Consider the following 21,537-nt stretch of genomic DNA (forward strand, 5'->3'; position numbering starts at 1 on the left):
CAGGATACATGGAAAGTCTGGAAAGTGGCCTGTGCTCTTTGATAACATATCCCAAGCCAGCCTTTCTGGAGCAATGCGAGTTAGAAATCTGTAAGTAATGAGGATTGTGATGCTGCAAAGAAACAGAGACACGAAAAGCTGGATCACATCCCAATGTGCCAAACAGCTTGGCAATCTTAGATGGAAAGTCTGTGAGCCTACAGAACTTCAGAGAAGGCATCCAACAAGATACTACTGAGTGTGTGATGTCTCCCCCTGCTCCTCCAACTCAAAAAAAAAAAAAAAAAAAGAAAAATTATTGAAGAACAAGATATACTTTCATTTACAACTTAGTCAAACACTTAAGCACATATAAGGAAAATGCTTAATCTAAGAGAAGCTAAATTACTTTCTGTAATGCATCCATTATTCTGACAGAAACACAATCAAACCCTCAAAAGTAGTACCTTAAAACAAGAAATATGGTTTCTGATACTGGTTCCATCCCAAGAAGTAGTAATGAAGTAGTAAAATTTATATTATGCATGTTAGATATCTGAACTTTCCTAAGCACACATAATTTATGCTCTCTAATAAGAAACATCAGGGATGACAGCTTTTTTTAAACCTATAATTCAAATTTTTTTTAATCTTCAAATTCTGAAAGCAATCAGTAGAATCTTCAGGGACATTTTTTTTCGCTCCTCAACATCCCCCTCCCATAAGATCCATTCTGAATTGTGTTACCAGCACAACACATTGAAAGAAAAAAAACTATTTATTATGGTCAATTCTGTAGAGAGCTGATTTAGATTAGATATTAGGAAAAAATTCTTCACTCAGAGGATGGTGAGGCACTCGCACAGGTTGCCCAGAGAAGCTGTGGATCCCTGGAAGTGCTCAAGGCCAGGTTGGATGGAGCTTTGGGCAACCTGGTCTGGTGGGAGGTGTCCCTGCCCATGGCAGGGGGTTGGAACTGCGTGGTCTTTTAGGTCCCTTCCAGCCCAAACCATTCTGTCATTCTAACAAATAACTGCTGTATTTTTACACAAATTAAAATAATTAGATTCAGTAAAATGTCCCAAGAAGGAAATTTGAGTAAGGAATCCTGATTAGAATTTAGTAACTGCAGCCAGCAAAAAGAGTTTATTAATGGATTCTTAAAAGACAAAAGCCTCAAAGTTCATTTAGGATTCTGAAACAGGGATAAATTGTATCTTAATAAGTGTAAGTGCATTGCATCACATTGAGTGTACTTTCTCTACTCTTTCAATGAAGAGTAGGCAGTTAACTGAAAACAAGATATGAATCTAAATCTCAAGTTCTTTTCCAGCATTTACAAAGCTCTTTCTCTCAAGAAAAACTTTCACTTATTACCCTCTATTACACATTACCCTCTCAGCACAACAGTCAGAAGTACTCTTATTTTCCAGAGAAGTCTGCTGACGCACAGAAGAATCTTACCCAAAGTCAAGATGGCAGATACATGAATTGCTCCAGTGATGAGGTTTGACCAGACAATCCTGCCCTCAAAAACGTTATTATAAAATGGTTTCATCAGTGATCCCATTACATACACTGAGAGTATTATCTTGTCTGAAGGACTAAACTTGCACCAGTCTGGAAGTGTATTCAATATAACAACTACAAAATTTCTATTCACTCAGAAATTTATAAACACATGAAAACAGAATGCTCTAAAACAAATATCTGCTCTCATAGATATTAGCAAAATTTGTTGTAATTGTAGAATGCACACAAAAGAGTTCTAAGAACACTTGGAATTCTTTTTAAGTTTTTGCTTTATTTTTCTTCAGGAATACTTTAAAGCACTTGAAAGTAAATTAAAAAAGGTATTTAGTCCACATGCTGCACTAACACCAAAGTAAATCAGACACTTAAATTGCTGCAGTTCAAAAGCATTCACTATTTAAATTTTGCTTAATGCATTTCCAGTTAATAAGATCTTTTGCTTCCTTTTTTTTTTTCCCTTCAGTATGTGCCCTATGTGATTCTCACATAGATTTACAAAACCCTTAAGTATTTGTGGCCTCTACGTCTGAATATAATATTAAATACAATATTCATTGAATATGTGGGGGCAGGTGTGTCTGTTTACTTAATCAACTGAAATGCCCAGCACTATTTTTGTAAAACTAAAAACTCACCACTGAGGGAAAGCCTCAAAGCTGATCTTAATAGCCTGACCCCTGAATATGAAAGTTTCTTCCTTCCTTCAAGCTCCAGATAAAGTCCTTACCAGGAGAACTGTGCTGTTAAATTGGCACTCTTTAAAAACAAACAAACAAAACCACCCACCCAATCAACCAAACAAAACCACCAAAACCAAAAAGGATAGCTTCAGTTCTTTGTCATACAATAGTTATAGACTGCATCATACTTTTAATAAAGACTGGACTGGATTTTTAAGCACCCCGACCAAAGTCTGAAAGTGATTATACATTCACAAAGTTTCACTGGGAGTTCAAATGGGAAAATAAGTTATTTCTTCCCTTCTAGTTCTTTCTTGCTTTATGATATTGCTGTGCAAATGTAAACAATTACACTGCTCTGAAAAAGAGACAAATACAACTGCTTCCAGTATTTTTGTCAGAGAACTGACACCCTTGGTCACTTTTATCTACTGTGGGAAATTCGTGAATTGTGATGGAAGATGTTTCCTTTAAATAGTATCAGTCACAGAAGAGCAGATTTCCAAAATGATGGGACGAAGAAGTTAAAAACCAAACAAACAGAAAAAAAAATATATTTAAGATTTTTTGAAAAAAAAAATGAGTCTAATGAAGAAGAAAAGCATATGCTTAGGAATTGACTGGAAAGATACAGTTTCCTGGTACTGATCTGGGAGTTATAAACAGAGAAGTAAGCAGAAAGGGAGTATATCTCAGTCTCCTTTACAATAGCGTTTTATAAATGAGCTTTTATTTTTGCTGTATCTTGGAGGAAGGAGCCACACTGGTGCAAACTGGAGTCAATAAAACTCCTCAGATTTGGTTTGGTGGAATATTTTGTCCTAGATTCCGATGCTGTTTCTCTATTTAGTAATGGTTAAGCTTAGTGTGTGTTGGGGGAAATTTAGGACCTATACTACATGCAATAGCTGCAACTGCAACTTATCAGCCAGTTCACGTGTTGAAGTTGTTTCTGGAGATTAAAATCTGTTTTACTTTTTTTCCTGATATTCATTTTTAAGGAGAAAACTGGCAGAAATAATGAAAGCAAAGTCCTAGCATGAAAAAAAGACAAAGGACTGGGCAACATTTAAATCAGAGTATTTACCTCTGTTTCAGTCACAGCTTGCAGTACTTTCCTTAGTACAGTCACTACAAAAATCCACAGAGACAATGAAAGGACTTGATCTTCCCTGTCTAGCCTTGCATGTTGCTTTCTCTTAAGTTTTCTTAGAAAACAAACAAACAAAACAACTAAACTTCCAAGCAACACAAATGCTCTATTCAGTTATTTTTATGTGCAGAGACTGCCTTTTACAGTGGCAAAACATTATTATTTTTTCCTTCACAGGTATAAAGCATCAATGAAAAGGCTGTAGCAGAGAAAAGGAAAGAACAGACTCTGAAGGGATAAAGGAACCAATTGAAAACAAACTGCACTGAAAGCTTTACCTCGTACTTCTAATAACCCCTATTACAGACAACAACCATTTACCAGAGTTTTTCTATTCTTTCAGCCAAATTACTTCAGCGGGAAGGTGAGGACGTTTGAGGAAGGAGAAACAAGCAACATTTGCAAGTATATAAAATCATACTGCATTCTGGTAGTACTACAAGAATAAATAAAGTATTCCTACCAATGAGCAGATCACTTGGCAGGAGCATTTCCAAGAATATGTTATGGTTAGAAAAATCTCTAAAGGAAAAAACAAACAAACAACAACAAAAACCCACAACCACTGTAGTCTGGGATAATGATGTTCCAATGTATTCGACTTTGGCATTACGCAACCCACATTTAGTGAACCATACGCCTTGAAGATCCATCACAGACAGAGCCTACCAAATTATGAACTCAGCTGCTGTTACAAAAATAATAAAAAGGTTTCTGACTATGCAAATGTAACGTGCAGAACCAGGCAACAAAGCTTCTGACCAATGCCAGGACTACTGCTCTTTTATCTGCAGCTCTTTTACCTACTTTTAATGTAAAATATTTTTAGCTATGTATTTATTTAACCTAGTTATGCTTGCTTATAAAGTACTCAAATTATAGTTTTATTCCCTCACAGCATAGACAGGATTACTACTGAAAAGGAGAAAGAAATGCACATATTTAATGGTACCAAGTGCCCAGTAGCAAAACAGAGACCGAGAGTCCCCCTTGATGGTGTCCACATTCAATATCAACAAGGCTTTTCCATGAGCAGTGTTTTTATTACTCTCATTTTAATCTCTAATTATTGGGACTCTCACTCTACTTCATGTGTATTCTCCCAAAACAAGAGCAAGAGCAAGTATAAATTTTGCTGATTTACAGAATAAAGATTGTATTAACTTTCTTCAGAAGCTTTATCTTGAGTGAAATTCCAAATTATGCACCATGGCTTTTGAGTATTGTTCACTCTCCCTAAATATAAAGTGCAGAAGACTGAAATGATTTAAGATCCTGTGGCAAATGAGTACAGTTAATGCGTCTGTCTTTTTAGTACATCTGCTTATTATTTTTAAGAAGTCTAAGAGTTTGAAATTCAGGCTATTACCTAAGAAATAATGATGGTACTTTCCAGCTGAATGATTGATTCTTTTAAATAGCTTTTAAAACCTAAAAAATGTTTTACCGCCACTTAATATATTACCATACTTTCTTTTATACTTATTTGCAATGGGTTCATGGAACAAATATGCAACTGTACGTAGATTTTGAGCCTCTATTAAGAAGAAACTTTCCTAAATTCACTTCTCTGTTTCCAGCTGTACTCATAAATATTTTAACCTTTCAAGACTATACTCAAAAAATAAATTGTTTTTGAGACTCCACATGTTTACATTACTGTAGAACTCATATTTTAAGAACGGTATTAGATTTTTAGGCTATGTTGAAGACAGTAAACATTTGACTAATGATGTTCAGAGAAGACATTAACACTCCCAAAGCTTTCACAACCTCACTGGTAAATGTAAAGGCCAGGAACAGAGCCAGAATTTGTCTTTAACTTGTGCATTACCGTATCTGTTCAGCCCCTGATCAATTAATCAATAGTGACTATACTTTGACATTTTTCTCAATGACACTAACAACAAACAGAATTGAGTACTAGTAGGGGGCAAGTGGGTGAAGATGGAACAGAGTGATTCAGAGCATGCTACTGCAACAACAACAACAATGTAGAGCAAGAAAACAAGCAAATAACAGAGTATAGGCTAGGTATTTTATGAAGTGCAGTGAAACAAAACCAGAAACTACAAAAGAAACACATACACATAAACTATATTAACACATTTTTCACATCATATATCATGTTATGCAATGAGTGAAGGATTAATCTACACTTACTGTGTCTTATGAAATAGCTAGCCAAATACAGACTTCAAAAATTATGTATTTCTATTGCAAGTCTTATTACTGGTTGGTGTTTCCCTTATGTACAAAAACACCACTATAGTTTTCATTCTGCTGTTTTTCACATTTTCTTCAAAAACATCCTAAGCGTATGTAATGGTGATATTAAACACAGCTATTCCAAAGGCCTTGAATAATTTTGTTAGGAAAAAAACAAAACAAAAAAAACAACATATGGAAATCAGAGCATATACTACATAAATGGTGAAAAGAGAGACAGCAATTTGAAACAAGATATATATATGAATTTCATTATTTTTCTATTTCAGTCTAATGCAATTTTCCTTAAACAAGTACAAACTCTTACAGTACAATACAAAGGCGCCTTTAAACCAAATCTTCTACCAGTGTCTTGCTCCCTGTGAAGCACTTGTTTTGGCAAACAGCTAGAAGCCTGCCAAGAAAAGGTCATCGATCTTTGCCTGAAAAACTTGAGCCAGCTTTATACAGTAAGGGCTTATTACAAACACAATGCTTACCAGATGTTCCATCAGCTAGCTGGATGCAATCCAAGGGATGGCTATAAATCCATAGAGAGATGTTCGTTGGCAAGGCACTTGCCACAAAAATTGCATAAGCACCCATTGGCAAACCTATTCACTGAGCAGCACGATTTAGGAGTATGGTTCACCAACAGACTGAAACGTCACCTGGTACTGATCTGTATTTTTGCTAATGCCTTTAAAGAGAACCGGCTTTGATCAGTTAGCCTGCAAGGTGCATTTTCCCAACTTAACGCCTATGCCATTACTGAAGTCAGCATAATTCACATGTGCAAAGAACTTCATGTGTACTGTCAGGCTATTATTTCACTGTTCCTCCTTTGGTTCTAAGGCTTTTTAGTTATTGTCATTTGGGTAACAATGCACAAGTACCTGGTTTTAAATGCCACGTTAACAGATTTGTTAGCATGTTAATTTTGCCTCAGGAGAAATGCATCACCTACCCCATCAACACGTAATTATGCACAGGAGTTAGAGAAATTACAGATATCTACTGGTATTAAATACTACCCTGTTTTCCCAGATCTGTTAGAAAAAGTTAAAGCTGCTTTAGCTTTAGAAAATGTCTAGTTGAGAATCGTAACCTTTCCATTTTAGTGTAAATGTATACATTTCATTTATAATGGTTGTAATATTCTCCTTGGCTAAAATTTAGTGGTTAACAAGCAATAAAAACCTCAAACAACTCAGCTGTTCTTGTTTTAGAACAACAAATCAGAAACTCAGGATCTGGATGGACAAAGCTTTCTTACAGTTGTAAAGACAGTCATAAAATATGCAAATAGCTCCAAGAAGAGGAAGGAAGAAAGAAACCTAGAAAAAAAATCATTTTTGAGATAAGCTTTCATACTTTAACACAGAGGTATTTTAAGATTAAACCAAATAAGACCCAAGAGAAAAGATTTATTAGTAATAATTTTGAATTATCCCTCCTAAGAGGAGAAAACGAAGGTGCAGCAGAAGCAGAAAACTTTGCAAATCAGAATTTAAGCTTCTTATATTTCTTTGGTTTTACCCTTTTTACCCACTTGTGGTTTGAATAAGTTTTGATCTTTTGGCGTTGAAAACACGAACAGCTGAATGGGAAAAAAAATCCCTAAACCCTACTGACATAAAACCAAAGCTTCAAAGGAAATAGGTTCTCAGTTGACACACTGTATAATGAATTTTGAAAACAAAGATTCTGGGTACATTTAAAGCTGGCTTGCACATTGCTGCTTGCTCTTGTTCTGTAAAACAAGCAAGTCTACAGGAGGAAAACTGAAAACATAGCAGTGTCCTAGCTTTACCCAAGCTATGAATAAAAATGTCAGATCAGGCCTTTCGAAGAAGCGGAGTCCTGCTTACTGGGACTGAACAGAAGAGAGCAACAGGTGTGTGCCTGGTTTCTCTGGTTGTATATTTTGCTTTACATCAAAAAGGGAGAAAATGACAATAAGGTCGCTATAAACCTTATGCTCCTGAGCACACGATGTTCCTGGGAACTTGCAGGAGGAGCTGCATGTGTAGAAGAGCTCTAACCTATAAACATACCCAAGTCAAGCAATTGAAGAAAGACACCATTTTAACTCCAGAAAAAGCCACAGCCTCAAGTCTAAAAGTGGTTTAATGTGGTTTGCTGAATCTAGGTAAACAACTTTGCAGGCATCAAGCAGCAACCTTACTCCTCAGATACTTCACAATTTTTCTCTGGAGCAGAAAAACTGCCTTCCCCCAATGCCACAGCAGATCTATTTGTACAATTCTTTCCACTCCGCCTACAGCATCACAGAATCTGCAGAGGCTTGTAAGGGCTTAGAGCGTGCCTTTGCTTCTCCCCACACTCCATATGGGTAGCCATCAGACTCTTATGGCTCTTCCCAAGCTTCTTCCAATACATCACCTTCCTCTTAGACATTAAAGTATGGAGGAAAGTAAGGACGTGTGTTGGATGCTTGATCAAATTTTGGATTGCAAAATAAAAGACATAAAGGTCTCTGCAGTGAAGCTATTAAGTGACTTTGCAATTCTTCTTTATGTGTTCACCTTAAGCACGTGGGTTATGGGTTATTAAAAAGTAGGTTGTCCATCCATTCTCATTAAAAAATCAATTCAGAAATGAGGCGACCTTTGCAAAGGATTGGTTAAACTAGCAAATACAAACTAATGCGATAAAGAAAGCTGAATCCTGCGTTAAAAGTGTCAAGTGCTGTTCTTCACAATGAAAAGCTTGAAACTTTCTTTTATAGAGGTGTTACTGCCAGGAGGAATAGCAAAGGCGGGCTTACAGATATATTTTGATGGAATATATGTTATTGGTGTGAATAAAAAAGAATTTGTACCTCCAAAAAAAAAAAAAAGAAAAGAGAAAAATGTTTCTAATATTTCACAGAGGTAAGCTGCTCTCCACCTTAGTGGAAAAGTATTCTGCTGAGATTTAACTATCTAGGAATGTAAGAGAAATTCAGAACAAATGCAAGCATTCCTTCACAGGCTGCTCAATGCAGCAACTGGTGGCTACTAGAAACTATTTCATTGTCTGCCTGATGAGCCTGTTGGAGTTCGTATTTTAAAACAAAGCTCACAAAATACAAACAAAACATGTCAAAACTTGATGTAAAGTGTTCTGAGTAAACACATCACTACCATTAATGTACATTCATTCAATTCAGGTAAGTGACGGAAATAACTGGCTAGAATAACAACCAGTAAGTACTGAAGTAGGGAAGGAACAGGTTCATGGGAGTTGCCACCTCAGAGTTCACGGAACTCTGGTAAAGTTTCTTTGGTCAGTATCTGAACTTACAGAGCTTTACACAGGAAACACTAGCACACAGTTGGTGGTAGCAGCAGCCTCCCTTGTGACAACCCACTCCTGACAGCAGCAATTAAAAGGATGTAAATACATAATTTTTCAGGTATTCCCCTCCACAGAGTACACATCAGCCACTAATACATCTTGGTGTGGAGCACACAAATCACATTCGATTTCCCTCTCTGGCTTTACCTGCACATGCTGAGATAGCAAAGGGCTGTACAAGATGAGCTGCAATTGCAATGACCAGCCTTAGTGCCTGAGAAGATCCATGAGCACTTCACAGTTTCTCAGCACCAAGGCACAGTCAGCCTTCTGTGAAACTGCACAACAGTTCCAGTAAGGATGGCGGAGAACAAGTAAAAAAAAAAAAAAAAAGGCAAGTAAATCACAGAAGAAGCTATAAGGATTCTCCCCCCAAACTGCACTAGTAGAGAGACTCACAACTCTAGGAGAAGACAACCAAATGCAGTGCCAGCACCTGAAGGCCCATGGTTGAGAGCAAGGCTGCAGAGAAAGCAGGCCAGCTGCCACCACTTTCCAAAAGCTTCTCTTTCAACAGCACCATGACTTGGCCTAGTCCCAGAACAGCAATGATCAAAGATGATGATGATGATAATAATAATAACAACAACAACAATAATAATAATAAACTGTCAAAAGTGTATTTGCAAAAGAAGGCTTGAATGAAAGAGAACTCCCTTCTTCACTAAAATAGCTTGCTGAAACAACCAAACAAAAAGTCTCATTCCTGGATGAACGTCATTCAGACGTGGAGATCTCTGGACAAGTACCTCCTGCTGTTCTGTCTTCAGACAGTGAATAGCACAACCAAACCTCATTTTCAGTGTCCATTTAACATAACAGGCATAATTAATGATGATAATGATGACAAAGAAATTATCTAAGGAAAAGTTCTGACAAACATTAAGAATTGTAGAAACAGTTTTCAACCCGTGGGTATTTTCTGTTAACAGAGCTTTGGAAAAGGATGCTACACATGGAACAGAAATACAATTTTACTTGCTGTAGTGGTTCTACCAAAGCTGGATGCCTATAATAAATCCTGTGGATATTCTGATTAACAAGCTGTCTCTATGTTAAAGATTTATCAACCATGAGACACAGAAGTGACATTGAGAAGCATACTCTGGCACTACTTTCCTTTTTTTCCTGAAGAATGTCTGCTGTAGTTCTGCTGTAATGTATGGCAATCAGCAAAATCTGTACCTGCCAAACTGACAGCCTTCAGGCAAATGAGCTAAAGAACTGGGAAATCTCTTCTAAATTCATAGTTTTTACTTAAATGTTAAATGCATAACCCGATGTAGTCTGAAGTCTAAGGACGTTGGTGGATATTTCAATGCAAAAGGCCAAATAACCTAAACAAAATCATTTGTATTCATGAAATATTGCCATCACTTCATCTAACAGGTTTTGTTGTAAAATATCACCTTAAGTTCTTCATCCTGTGAAATTTAAGTCTTACAAGCAGATGAATCTGATTAGATGAACATACTAGAAGACGTAATCTTCTATGACTATGCAATTTGTAGACATAACCCAGAACTTAACAACAGACTGCTTTCTGCAGTACCTACCACCTCCAGCACGAGCTGTGGCATTTTATTGGAATCTGACTGCCCACTCTAAGGTGAAGAATCTGCAATCGTACAGAAAGACAACTGTATAAAGTACATTTGGGCATCTAACAACAATAAATAATCATCACAACTGATTACACATACCATGCAGGAAAAGTTTTAAATAGTTCTTAAATTTTTTATTACATGTTGCCTATAATAAATACAGTTAGAACAAAAAAAATTGTCAAGGTCATTCTGCAAGTCATTCTACGGTTACTGATTCAATACTGACATATTGGAAACAGAACTTAATTTGTAAGTGGTAGAGAGCTACCATAAGTAGCTATATGCATTTGTGTCAAACGCAAGCCAATAATTCCAAAGAAAGAAGAAATCTACAATGACAAATGCGGCAAGGAGGTCACAAGCTTTTAAATATAGCAGCATCTGTCTTTCAGTCTATATAAAACTGAGTTTGTTGAAAATGTTTTTAATCATTCGTCAGGCAATTTACCTCTTACCCATTTGATGGCCATCTGCTATCCCAGTTTATAAATTGAATCGTTGTGTCATCGCATTACTTGTGTTTTAAATGTTCAGACTGCCTTTAGACCTCAATCAGCTAGCTCTCAAATATTTCTGAAATCATTCAGAGAATTTCACTCACAAAATTTTATAAGCACTAAAATAGACATAAAAACTACTGCGAACGCATGTCAATAAAACAGTCAATGAGTGCACTTCAGCCTAGAAGTAATACCTATGGTACAGCAACAATAAATTAGTATAAAATATCAATATGACCTTGGATGCGGATCAGCAATGAGGAAACAAACAAGACAGCATGTTTTATAAAAGTCTCCTATGCATCCAAAGACTGATAAGTAGTCACACTCTTCTCCACAGCTCTGGCAGAAGTTGAAAATATGAGACTAAAAACCCATACAATCATTACATCCAGTTTGTGAAGTAACAGAGAATAGCTATGATAAACCTTTCCAAAGGAACTTACTTCTAAACACCGAGCTATTATAAATGTCTTTCTTATACCTATAAATATAGGTATTCTACATAACTATATCCGCTGTAACTAAAGCAGAGTTTTAACAGATGTTTGTTTAATAGCAGAATTGACTGATTACATGCTTTGCAAGTCTGACAAAATATCCTGGCATAGTTATTAGAAACACTTATTCTTTCTTAAAGATCCTATGTGCTTGCATATGGCAGAGTATATGGTTCAATGAAAATTCCAACTACTACTACTGCATGCTGAGTCAGGCCTATAAGAGCGACATTTCTTTCTATTTGACCAAAGGGTTTTCTTTTTAAAATATCCCTTAAAGTTCCGAGTGGGATGTTACATTTTAAAAATCCAACAGAGGTATTAAAATTGTAACCAAATATTTGTGTAAAAGGGACTTTACTAATTAACTGTTGCAGTTATTTTAACCTGTGAATGGATACCTTACTGTGTAACTATATTGGGAAGTTTCCACTGACACAGCTGTTTGCATTCATGGGAAACAAATGCATATTTACTCTGAATGCACACAGCCCTTTTTAAATGAAATAAATCTCTAAAAGGTAAATAACCCTGCACGTCAATTTTGGCATAGAGTGTGTAAAGACCTGAACCACAAGTGTTATGGAAATACAAGTCATATAGTTTAAACGGAGAATTTATAAATATATTTTAAGAGCTGTTTTCTCTCCCTCTTCTTCCTATATCCGTATCAGCAAAATGTGCTGAGTGTTTCGGAGAACTGAGTTTGAAAACACAGTATAGGGATGTTTGTATTTTCACAGAAAAATTTAAATCCTAACTTTTGAAGACATCACCTTCTGCGTGATAAACAGTTAATTTAGCATTTTATTTTCTGTATGTGGGCCAGACAGTTCCTACTATGGAATTTACAAAAGATTGCTAAAATAAATAGTTACTCACCCTCCCTCTCAGTGCAGAACAAACATTCCAAAGCTATAAGCAGGCTCCAAAACAGCCTTAGTTAAAAAAAAAAAAAAAAAAGAAAGAAAAAAAAAAGTGATGATAAAAACATTTCTGTTGGGCTTGTTTTTGTAAGGGCTTTTTATGTAGTTTACTTTCCATTTCTCAGTATTTGTGCTTTCCAACGTTTTTCTGGTTGAAAGACTAGAATTGAATGGGAGCAAGTTCTAGAAAATGATGTTTTCAGAACAAATCCAAATACCTTGAGATTTGAGCAATCCATTCTGAGAGCTGTCATTGCTGCAAGATATCCAGTGGAGAGCAGTCTAAAGCACTGGGCTTTTGAGGTTGCCCACTCACAAGTGCAGCGTAACTGCCGCAGTACAGCTCCTTCTTTAGGCATCTTCTAAAAGTAATTTCACAATATAGGAAATGCAAGAGAAGCTGACACAGCTCTATAAACTCCTGTGCATTTGTAGCTTGTCTTCAGAATGGGAGAAAAACTACAAGCAGCAAAGCCAACAACTCAGCCCTTCTTTCTACAGTTCCAGACAAAAATACCTTTCAGATTCCAATGCTGGTATCTAATAGCGGCTCTCAAGAAGCCTAGCAATATGACAAGGAGAGGCAGAAGTACTCTTTACCTCCCTTCATATTGTCATATTTTCATCTTTTTCTGTACACCTACGCCACACAAGCGATGAAAGTCCGTGAATGATTCCATTACAGAGATGGGAAGGACAAGTTGTGTGCTTTTGTCAAGGAAGTCAGATTATAACAACAAACTGTTTTTATTGTTTTGCCACACCAATGCAAGTAGTTGCAGAGGGATAAGCAATCTGGTAGCTGCAACTAAGGGACAATTTAATTTCAAGAGACATATGCTAACAATGTCTTATGTCAATATTAAGTAAAAGCTTACTAAAACTGTTGAGAATATACTACTAACATACAATTTCTTCTTTATCCATCACTTAGGATCTTATACATAAGCTTTTAATTTATATAACAATTTATTCAAGTAGGCACTCGCAGAATTGGGGCTTTTGCTTCTCAGAGGCAATTTAATAGCAATTTTTCTTCCCATATTAATAGATTAAACTAATTAAGTCAATTTTACCAAAATAGAATTTGGATATCTATCTTAAAAATCTTTTAGAGGTGCCAAATTACTGAAGCTACATTACTGATTGCTGGTAATCAGAAACTTGCATATACCACATAAAAGAAACAAGATCAATTTCAGCACACAGAATTACAAGACAGTACTGGTTTACAAGAATACCCACATCTTAATGGATGATATATTTTTAATTGCCCATTCTGTGAACTTAAAAAAAAAAAAAAAAAAAAAAGACACATGCAACATGACTGAAAATTGACATTTCCTCTCCCAAGAATCAATAGTGAAACAGTGATAATAACAGGAAGACTCAACAGGCAGCTTCTGAGAATGCAAAATTGTTTTATCTTATTATACAAGCTAACATTTCCAAAACCAGGCAATGTTGGGTTCCTAAACACACTGATAGGCCTAAGTTACATTTAAAGAAGTAGTTAAGACTCTAAGCACTCAGAAAAGGCCTAGCAGGATTCACAAATTTAATTAGGGTGCATAATTCCCACCTGAAGTTGAGTACTGTGCACCTTCTCATTACATTATTTACAATCTTTTATAAGTCCCATTAGGCACCTTTCTGATTTGCTTGATACTCTTACATGTTTGGGTGACAGCCTGCATGCAGTTCCTAGAGCTTCCTGTTTAATTAGCAGTGGTGAAAGTCCCTAACTGTGGGTTTGTAAAATGTAGATAGGTTTAGATATAGATCCAGACATCATTATGCTTGCCCATTACCTTCCTCTGTTGGAAAAACTAACTTCAGAGGGAATTCTGCCTGAATAGACTGAAGCACCAAGCTTTTGGTTACCACTAAGTTGTGAAGATCACTGCCAAAAGTTCTAAAATTTAAAATAAAACGTTGCTTATTTTTTATTAAACAAACAAACAAAAAAACCACTCATGGTTTTATGTCAGAATTCACACAGCATGAAGAAAATGCTATATACTCAGTTACCATTTACAATGATGACTGGAATTCAAAACCAAGACCCTGTTTAACAAATTGGGTCCAGAGCAGCAAACACCTGAAACAACCCTAGCTACTCAAAAGTCATGCATTTGAGGTCTAACCTTTATTCTAGGCTTCTTTTATATTCAACAAACAAAGATCAACTAAAATGAACTGCCCCATTGAAATGCATTAAAATACATATCAGATGCATTCTCTTTACATAAATATTTATATATACAGAGAGAGAGATCAGATGAAATACACGTTTTTGAAACAAATAGAGTAGGTTAGTTTCAGTGTGGGTGTTTTTCTCCCTGCAAAAGGATGCATACAGTGGTTATGTTAAATTAGTCATTTTACTTTAAGACAGCTTAAGCAAGAGGAGACTCTTCCAAAGTTCGCTAGGCCTCAGCCCTAGTAAACTGGTCTAAAAATAGAATTTCATAGTGCTGCTAACAAAACACCATAAAACAAGTTTACGGACTGTTGTACAAAACTGGTCCAATTTCCCTTGTGAGGAAACCATAGCTTTCCCAGAGAATTTTGTAATGCTTTTACACAAAGCTTTTCCATGGTTACTTATTTGATAGGAAAGCTCTAAAAGTACTACTTCATTTTGTAAGCAAAACAACTTCTCTAGGGTCCAACCAAATTCACCCTAACTGAAGCCTCTGTCTTCACATAAGAACACATTTCATAAGCTGTTTTCCTCAGAGGTCTGTTTCCACATGGATTCTCCTGTCCTTATGCTCCCCTTCTACACCAATACAGTGGCACAAACTATAGTTCTGCAAATTTCTTTCCAAGCACCGCTAAATTGTCACAGGGTAAAGCACCAAATAAGTGACATTACCGTAGACTTTTTCCCCCTGTATAAAAGGTTACAGAGTGTTAAAGAACTTTTGAAGAACAACTAAACACCATCTTCCTGTCCTTCAACAGTCCAGCTCATCTGAATACATCTTGCAATGCAGTAGTAATGCTATACTCGCCTGGGTATCAACCAACTATAAGTGGAAGCTTGGAAGAACATCTGCTTGCCAACACGTCTTAAAAACCAATACTGTCAACCACATTTTAGTTGTACCATTGACATGAGAATTAGCAAGATATGTAGAAATCTGCTGTTAAAGCAATGGCTACAACTTCAATATGTAGCAAGAAAAAAAAGGCAAAGCATGTTTTATGTGGGGTACATAGCTAGAAGACGAAGTCTAAATATTGGTTTGCTTTGTTTTTAAACATCGAGATGTAGTTCAGTATATGTTTTTGCAAGCTACTGTTAATAATTGGTCAGAGCACAGCAATTCATTACAAAGAGCAGAATATAAAACACATTCTTCCATTGTTAACTGTGCTGGGCAAGATAATTTCATTTCATACCATTTTCTATTTCAGCTCCTGTCAGGGGTTGCATGAAACTTCTTTATGTACTCTGAATGAAAGATAACCTTGTTTAGCTGAGCTCTGTAAGCTACTGGGGAAAACTGATCAGAAGACATCACTTAAAACAATCAAACCCATATGAGCCATCCTCATTTCAGAAGGTTCGGCTGTCATTGAGAGCATGATCAATATACACACCAGAATTGCTTCTTTATAAACTCTCTTATTCCTGCCATATACCACCTGACTCCAGTCCCAATTAAACAGCAGAAAAATATCTTAATTTCTTTCTCCATATTTTTTCCCAACATTTAACTGTCATAAAAATGAAAACACCTCTTATTGTTACAATGTTGTGCTCATTACTTTACTTGGAAAAGAAAATGTTTAGTGGAAAAATAACAAATATTAGTATTTATGAAAGCAAATAAACTTTTTTTTCCCCTCTCTGACATCTCATCATTTCTACCTACATAATTGGCTAACATTCTTCCAAAAATAAGAATTTGGAAGTTTCTTTTAGAAATTAATGATTCTAAACCCTTCTAATTTGATTACTGTCCTTTTAGTCAGCATTGTTACCATTGGTGATTAACAGCTTAAGACGAACTGCAACTGCTCACTGACTCACAGAGATATACATCAAAATGTACTCACTTCAACTTGAGATTGTACAGATTAAGAGGGCATTGGTATAACACCTTCTCTAATACTTCTGTTGCAGATGCCCTTAAAGATTCCATTCATGAAAGGATAAGAAAAAATATTTAAAGTCCCTACCTTCACCTGATGATCCTGAAAGGTCTATGATGACATACACTCTCCCTTCTGGCTCCAAGTCAATCTGCAATCAAGAAGAGAATTAAAAGAAAACTTAGAATGGCTCCCAAAGCAAGTGATTGCACATGCAAGGAAACCCAAAGTTTCCAAAACTTGTGAAGCCAAAGTGTAGGTAGAACACGGACCAGTCTATAGTTCACTACTAACAGAGTCTCCTTTTGCAAAGAGGTGTTGAGGCACTTCTACAAGAGGACCTTCCACCTCCCTGAAGTGAAAAAGAAGCGTGTACCCTTAGCACTGGGAAAGCTTGAATGCAGTGAATTTTACAAATCAAATATTTAAAACACTGTTCTTGGAAATAGTGTTTTTTGTATGGCAGCAGTCAAGGAACAAAGTTAAATAGCAGTATCAAGTAACTTTTTGACTGTAATTTATACTGAGCCCAGCTATGCAAATGCGAAAAACAACACTAACCTATTCAGATCCCAGCAAGACAGATCAGTTCTGGTGGAAGAATAGGGGTAAAAATCAACACACAGCTCGTATAGTGGGTTAACACGTTTTAATACTCCCTTTGTATCCCCAGTGGGAGAAAGAAATACATGCTTTATCCCTTTTCTCTGAATACAACATTAATTTATTTCTGCAATGGTAGATTTTAAGGAGTCTGCTTTTGTAGTGATCACTTTTGGCATGAAATATGGGTTCTCAGTATCAAGCTGCTCTATTTAAATGCTTATTCTATAGCCTGCACAACCTTCAGGTATTGCATTGATCTCATTACAATCCTTATGTATTTTACCACATATTTACCACATCACCATCCCTAATTACTGCTGGATTTGTGTATCTTCTTGGTGCCCCACACATTACAGACAATTTTTGTAGTCATTTTTCTCTCAAAAATTAAACTAAAATTAAACTAAAACACTTCATAATCAATAGTTTTTAATGTCACGCTGCAGTTGTCACATAATTTCATAGGCCGCAAGTGAAGCCAACGTGGTGTTCATTAATGCTATATTTTCATTCCATTTTGGTAAGTAAAACACATAAATCCGCAAACCCAAAGTCTTGGCATCTCAGTCACAAGGACCTCATCCACCAGTGCCTGTCCCACGTCCTACCTCCCCAAAAAGGTGCAGGGCACAGAGGCAGCCCCAGCCCAGGCCCGGCTCAGTGGGTCCCATGGCTGGGAAGGGCAGGGCAGGGCAGGGCAGGGCAGGGCTGCGGGGAGCTGGAGCACAGCCCTGCTACAGCCTCTCTGGGGCAGAGCCCTGGGTTGATGTGGGGACCTGGGCTGATGGGGGAACCTGGGCTGATGGCGGAAATCTAGGCAGGGGGTGGGAGCCTCCTAAGCCCATGCAGCAATGCCTGGGGCTTGCAGCCAGAAGTAGGCTTCCTGCGCCCTCACCTCACCGCACCTCCTCCCATTCCACGCCACAGGGGAAGGTGGGCCTCGTTTCACCAACCTCAGCCACTTTGGCGGACACAAACAACTACTCAGCTGTCTCTGAACTCAGTCACAAGTGACCTTAGGACATGGCTCTAGGCTGGAATAAGATGGCAATCAGGAGATCATTAATTGACATTAATAACTTGGGAGACCACTTGGTTCATCTTTGCAAGTTAGCAAGTAAATGAACATGCAAAACAGAGCTTGGCTAACACATAAGATATCCTTTGATCTTTTTGACAACCACAACTTGAATTTAACTATTAATGATAATTCAGAAGCTTAATAACTAGACAACATATTACATCACACAGGTGAGGATGTCATACATTTCTTCATAACATGAAAGCGGAACTTGCCGATTAAGTCAGATGAAATGATAATCTCAGGATTGTTTTGCCAAGAACTGGTCAGTTTTCTTTGTAAAAGACATTCTCCAAAAGGGCCATCAAAACTTGAGCCTGTAGACAGCATTTGGAGTAAACTGCAGTTGAAATCTGTCCACGTAGGGTGTAACAGAGACCCAAACTCAGTGCTTTCCTGCCAATCCGCTCAGCCAGCGTGCCCAGCGGCTTGCTACACTGTGGTGGAAGGAAGGAACGAGACGCCAAGATGTCCAGTCTGCACCAGGCTTTGTCTGCCTGCATTCAGCAGGTAGCCTCATGGGGCTACGTTTTTTGTCACCGTCCTTCTGCTTCCACCTTTCCCTCATCACCCGGGAGGACCTTTACAGCAGAGGTTCTCTGCTGTTTCCCTCTCCTGGGCCACAGCTGTTGAATCCATCAGGGTAACATATGCTCCCCCTTCTACAAATCAGCTTTTCACAAAAACCCTTCTGTGACTTTGAAGAAAGAGCCGGTAGACAAATTCACAGGTCTGATGTCACCAGACCCATGGATTAAGAAAATGATCTCAGCAGCTGTATTTTAAATAGACAAGTCAGGAAATCGGTGTTAGCAAGGCCAGGGGTTACTCAGAGGAGAGGAAATGAAAGCGTGGTTGAGTGTTTTTTCCATAAATAAAGCGTTCAATATTGAGTAAAGACATTTTTAACAATTTCTGAACTGGCAGCATGAGGGGCGGGAGGGGGTGCTTTTTGTTTTAAATAAAGCTACTGATCTTGAAATACTGCTCCTCTCCCGTAGCAATTTTTAGACACAAAATGTTAGATCAGATGCACAGGTGGATGGATAGACTTTGATGTCTATGTTGAGGGCGGCTTTTGAAAAACTGCTATAGTACTCAACAGATGGCTGTATTAAAGAGGCATGCTTAATGCTCTGTTTCTTTCAGCATTATATACTGTTTGGTTAAGCTTTCAGTAAAGTACATGATGCAGTTAAAATCCCAGTGTGCGCGCACACATGCACAACCCCAACACCGTCCCTGCAGAAGAATCATGCATCTGGAGGAGTTGAAGACCACCATCACAGTCTCCCTTCTGCTCATTTATTAAGTACAAACAGTGTTATGAACAAGCCAGGAAAGACTGGAGCACTGAACCTAAGTTTTCATTATCCATCAAATGGACTGTTTTCATATACAATTTATTAAAAATGATGCCTAATGATTTGATTCAGAATTTTTGCTGATGTTCTGAGCAGAACAAGTTATTTATAAATAAGGGATTCTCTTATACAAAGAAAGATTTCCCAGTCTTAAAATGCTGTAACACCAATGAGAACGAAACAGACATATTCTTATTTTTTTAGATTTATAAAATACCCCCATTTCATTTCAGTAAGCACCTATGCTGACAGTCTCATCAGCCACATGAATCAGTACTTTTGCCAGGAACTGGCAGCTTAGTTGCCTCAGCTGACCTTACATACGGAAGATCCCTCCCCCTCCCTCCACCCTCCCCCAAGAAGCATAATCCCCCAAACTGATAGGAAACCTTATGGTCTCAGGTCTTTCATGTATCAAAGCCAGCATGGAATGAAAAGGATTGATTCAATTCTCATTTTGCATAGAACATTTATAAGTGAATGTCTAGAAACACAGTGGTATAAATACCTTAGAAACAGTCAGGCTACTAGAATAAAAGCTATGTGCATTTTCTTTCAATCTATACATAAAACTACACTTAGAAGAAAGTGGAGACTATGCAATGTCATTATACAAGTAAGCAACAACAGAGGAACAGCACAATCTAAAGTTCCTACTTTTTTTTTCATTTTTTTTTTTTTAAGTGTTTTTGTACTGGTAGTGCAATTACTAGTACTCCTGTACTAGTAGTACAGGAGTTTTTAAACCATTATTCTATTGCTTTAGAAAAGCATTGCTTCTAAAAGAATTTTTCAAATGTCTAGAAAGATACCACATGTGAAATGCCCTTAGACATATGTAAGACTGGTCAAATCCAGCTGGATATAAAAGACATACTTGAATGCAATGAAAATAGTCTGATCACGGCAGTTCTTATTCTGACCCTCCTTTTTGACTAAAAATACTTCTCTCTGAATGCAGCTAAACATTTATACATGCAGAGAGATGCTATGAGAAGATGTCTAAAAAGATACAATTGTTCAAAAGGACAACAGGGAACAAGGCAAGATGCAAACTAGGAATGAGATCAAGGAGCTGATATAAAAAGAGCTTTGCTGTAACCAGGATATATTGCAAAATACGTTCCTTGCACATACAGACCGCACTCTCCACATGCAACAAAAGACGTAACAACCATCACTGAACAAAATGGTTGATCACTGAAGTTTTATCTTGGTACTGGCCTATGCTATTGCTGTGGTACTTACTAAAATACAGCATTTTAGTAGGTACAAGTAAGATTAATTGTGAAGGCACTTTAAACAACTTCTATATGGTTAAAATAATCCTTATGTGGTAGTGTATTGAGATTGGTACAATGATTGCTGGAAAATAGCACAGAGCTTGAAAAACTCCAGGCCCGAATAAAGCATATTAGTAGTCTGTTTCAGGGAACAAAAGGCAACCATCCATAAAACCAGACATACTTTCAGAGGAAAAAACCCATGCTGAAGCCATGGCCAACTTTCAGCATATTGAAGGCATTTATATAGTTTCACAGTCATTAATGGATTTTATTTTCAACACCCTTCTGAGACATTTCCCCATCTGTAAAATGAGATACTCCCAAAGGCACAAGCTAGACTGAATGACTTGCCAGAAAGTCATACAAGAAGCCTATGGTTAAACAAGAACTGAACTCTGGTCTCTGGAGGCCCACACTATCCACTGGACCGTTGGTCCTATTCCTCACTTAAGCTTCACTTTGTCAAGCTATACACATCCTGTCTTCCTGTAATATCAGTCAGAGACATCTAAGCGCTACTTTTTAAAAACAACTTTAATGGGTACATATCTAGGATGCAATTTCTTTTTTCTTCCATTCAGTTAATACTCATCAGTAAAAACAATCTCAACAAAAAATTGCTGAAATATTTCTCTTCAGCATTT

The 21,537-nt window shown here is 37.2% G+C and overlaps 1 protein-coding gene across 3 annotated transcripts in view; it reads right to left on the bottom strand.

Annotated features, from left to right (window-relative positions):
• PRKCE (protein kinase C epsilon) overlaps positions 1-21,537 on the bottom strand; it is a 300,248-nt gene that overhangs the window by 180,993 nt on the left and 97,718 nt on the right. For 2 of the 3 annotated variants that reach the window (XM_040551098.1, XM_040551100.1), the window contains exon 2: positions 16,644-16,707. In XM_040551098.1, coding sequence (XP_040407032.1) covers positions 16,644-16,707 — 64 coding nt within the window. Of the gene's footprint in view, positions 1-16,643; positions 16,708-17,770; positions 17,805-21,537 lie in introns of those variants that run through there. The other variant, XM_040551101.1, reaches the window with a different exon arrangement.

This window comes from Cygnus olor, chromosome 3 (genome assembly GCF_009769625.2).
Source record: "Cygnus olor isolate bCygOlo1 chromosome 3, bCygOlo1.pri.v2, whole genome shotgun sequence".
NCBI classification, from domain to species: Eukaryota; Metazoa; Chordata; class Aves; order Anseriformes; family Anatidae; genus Cygnus; species Cygnus olor.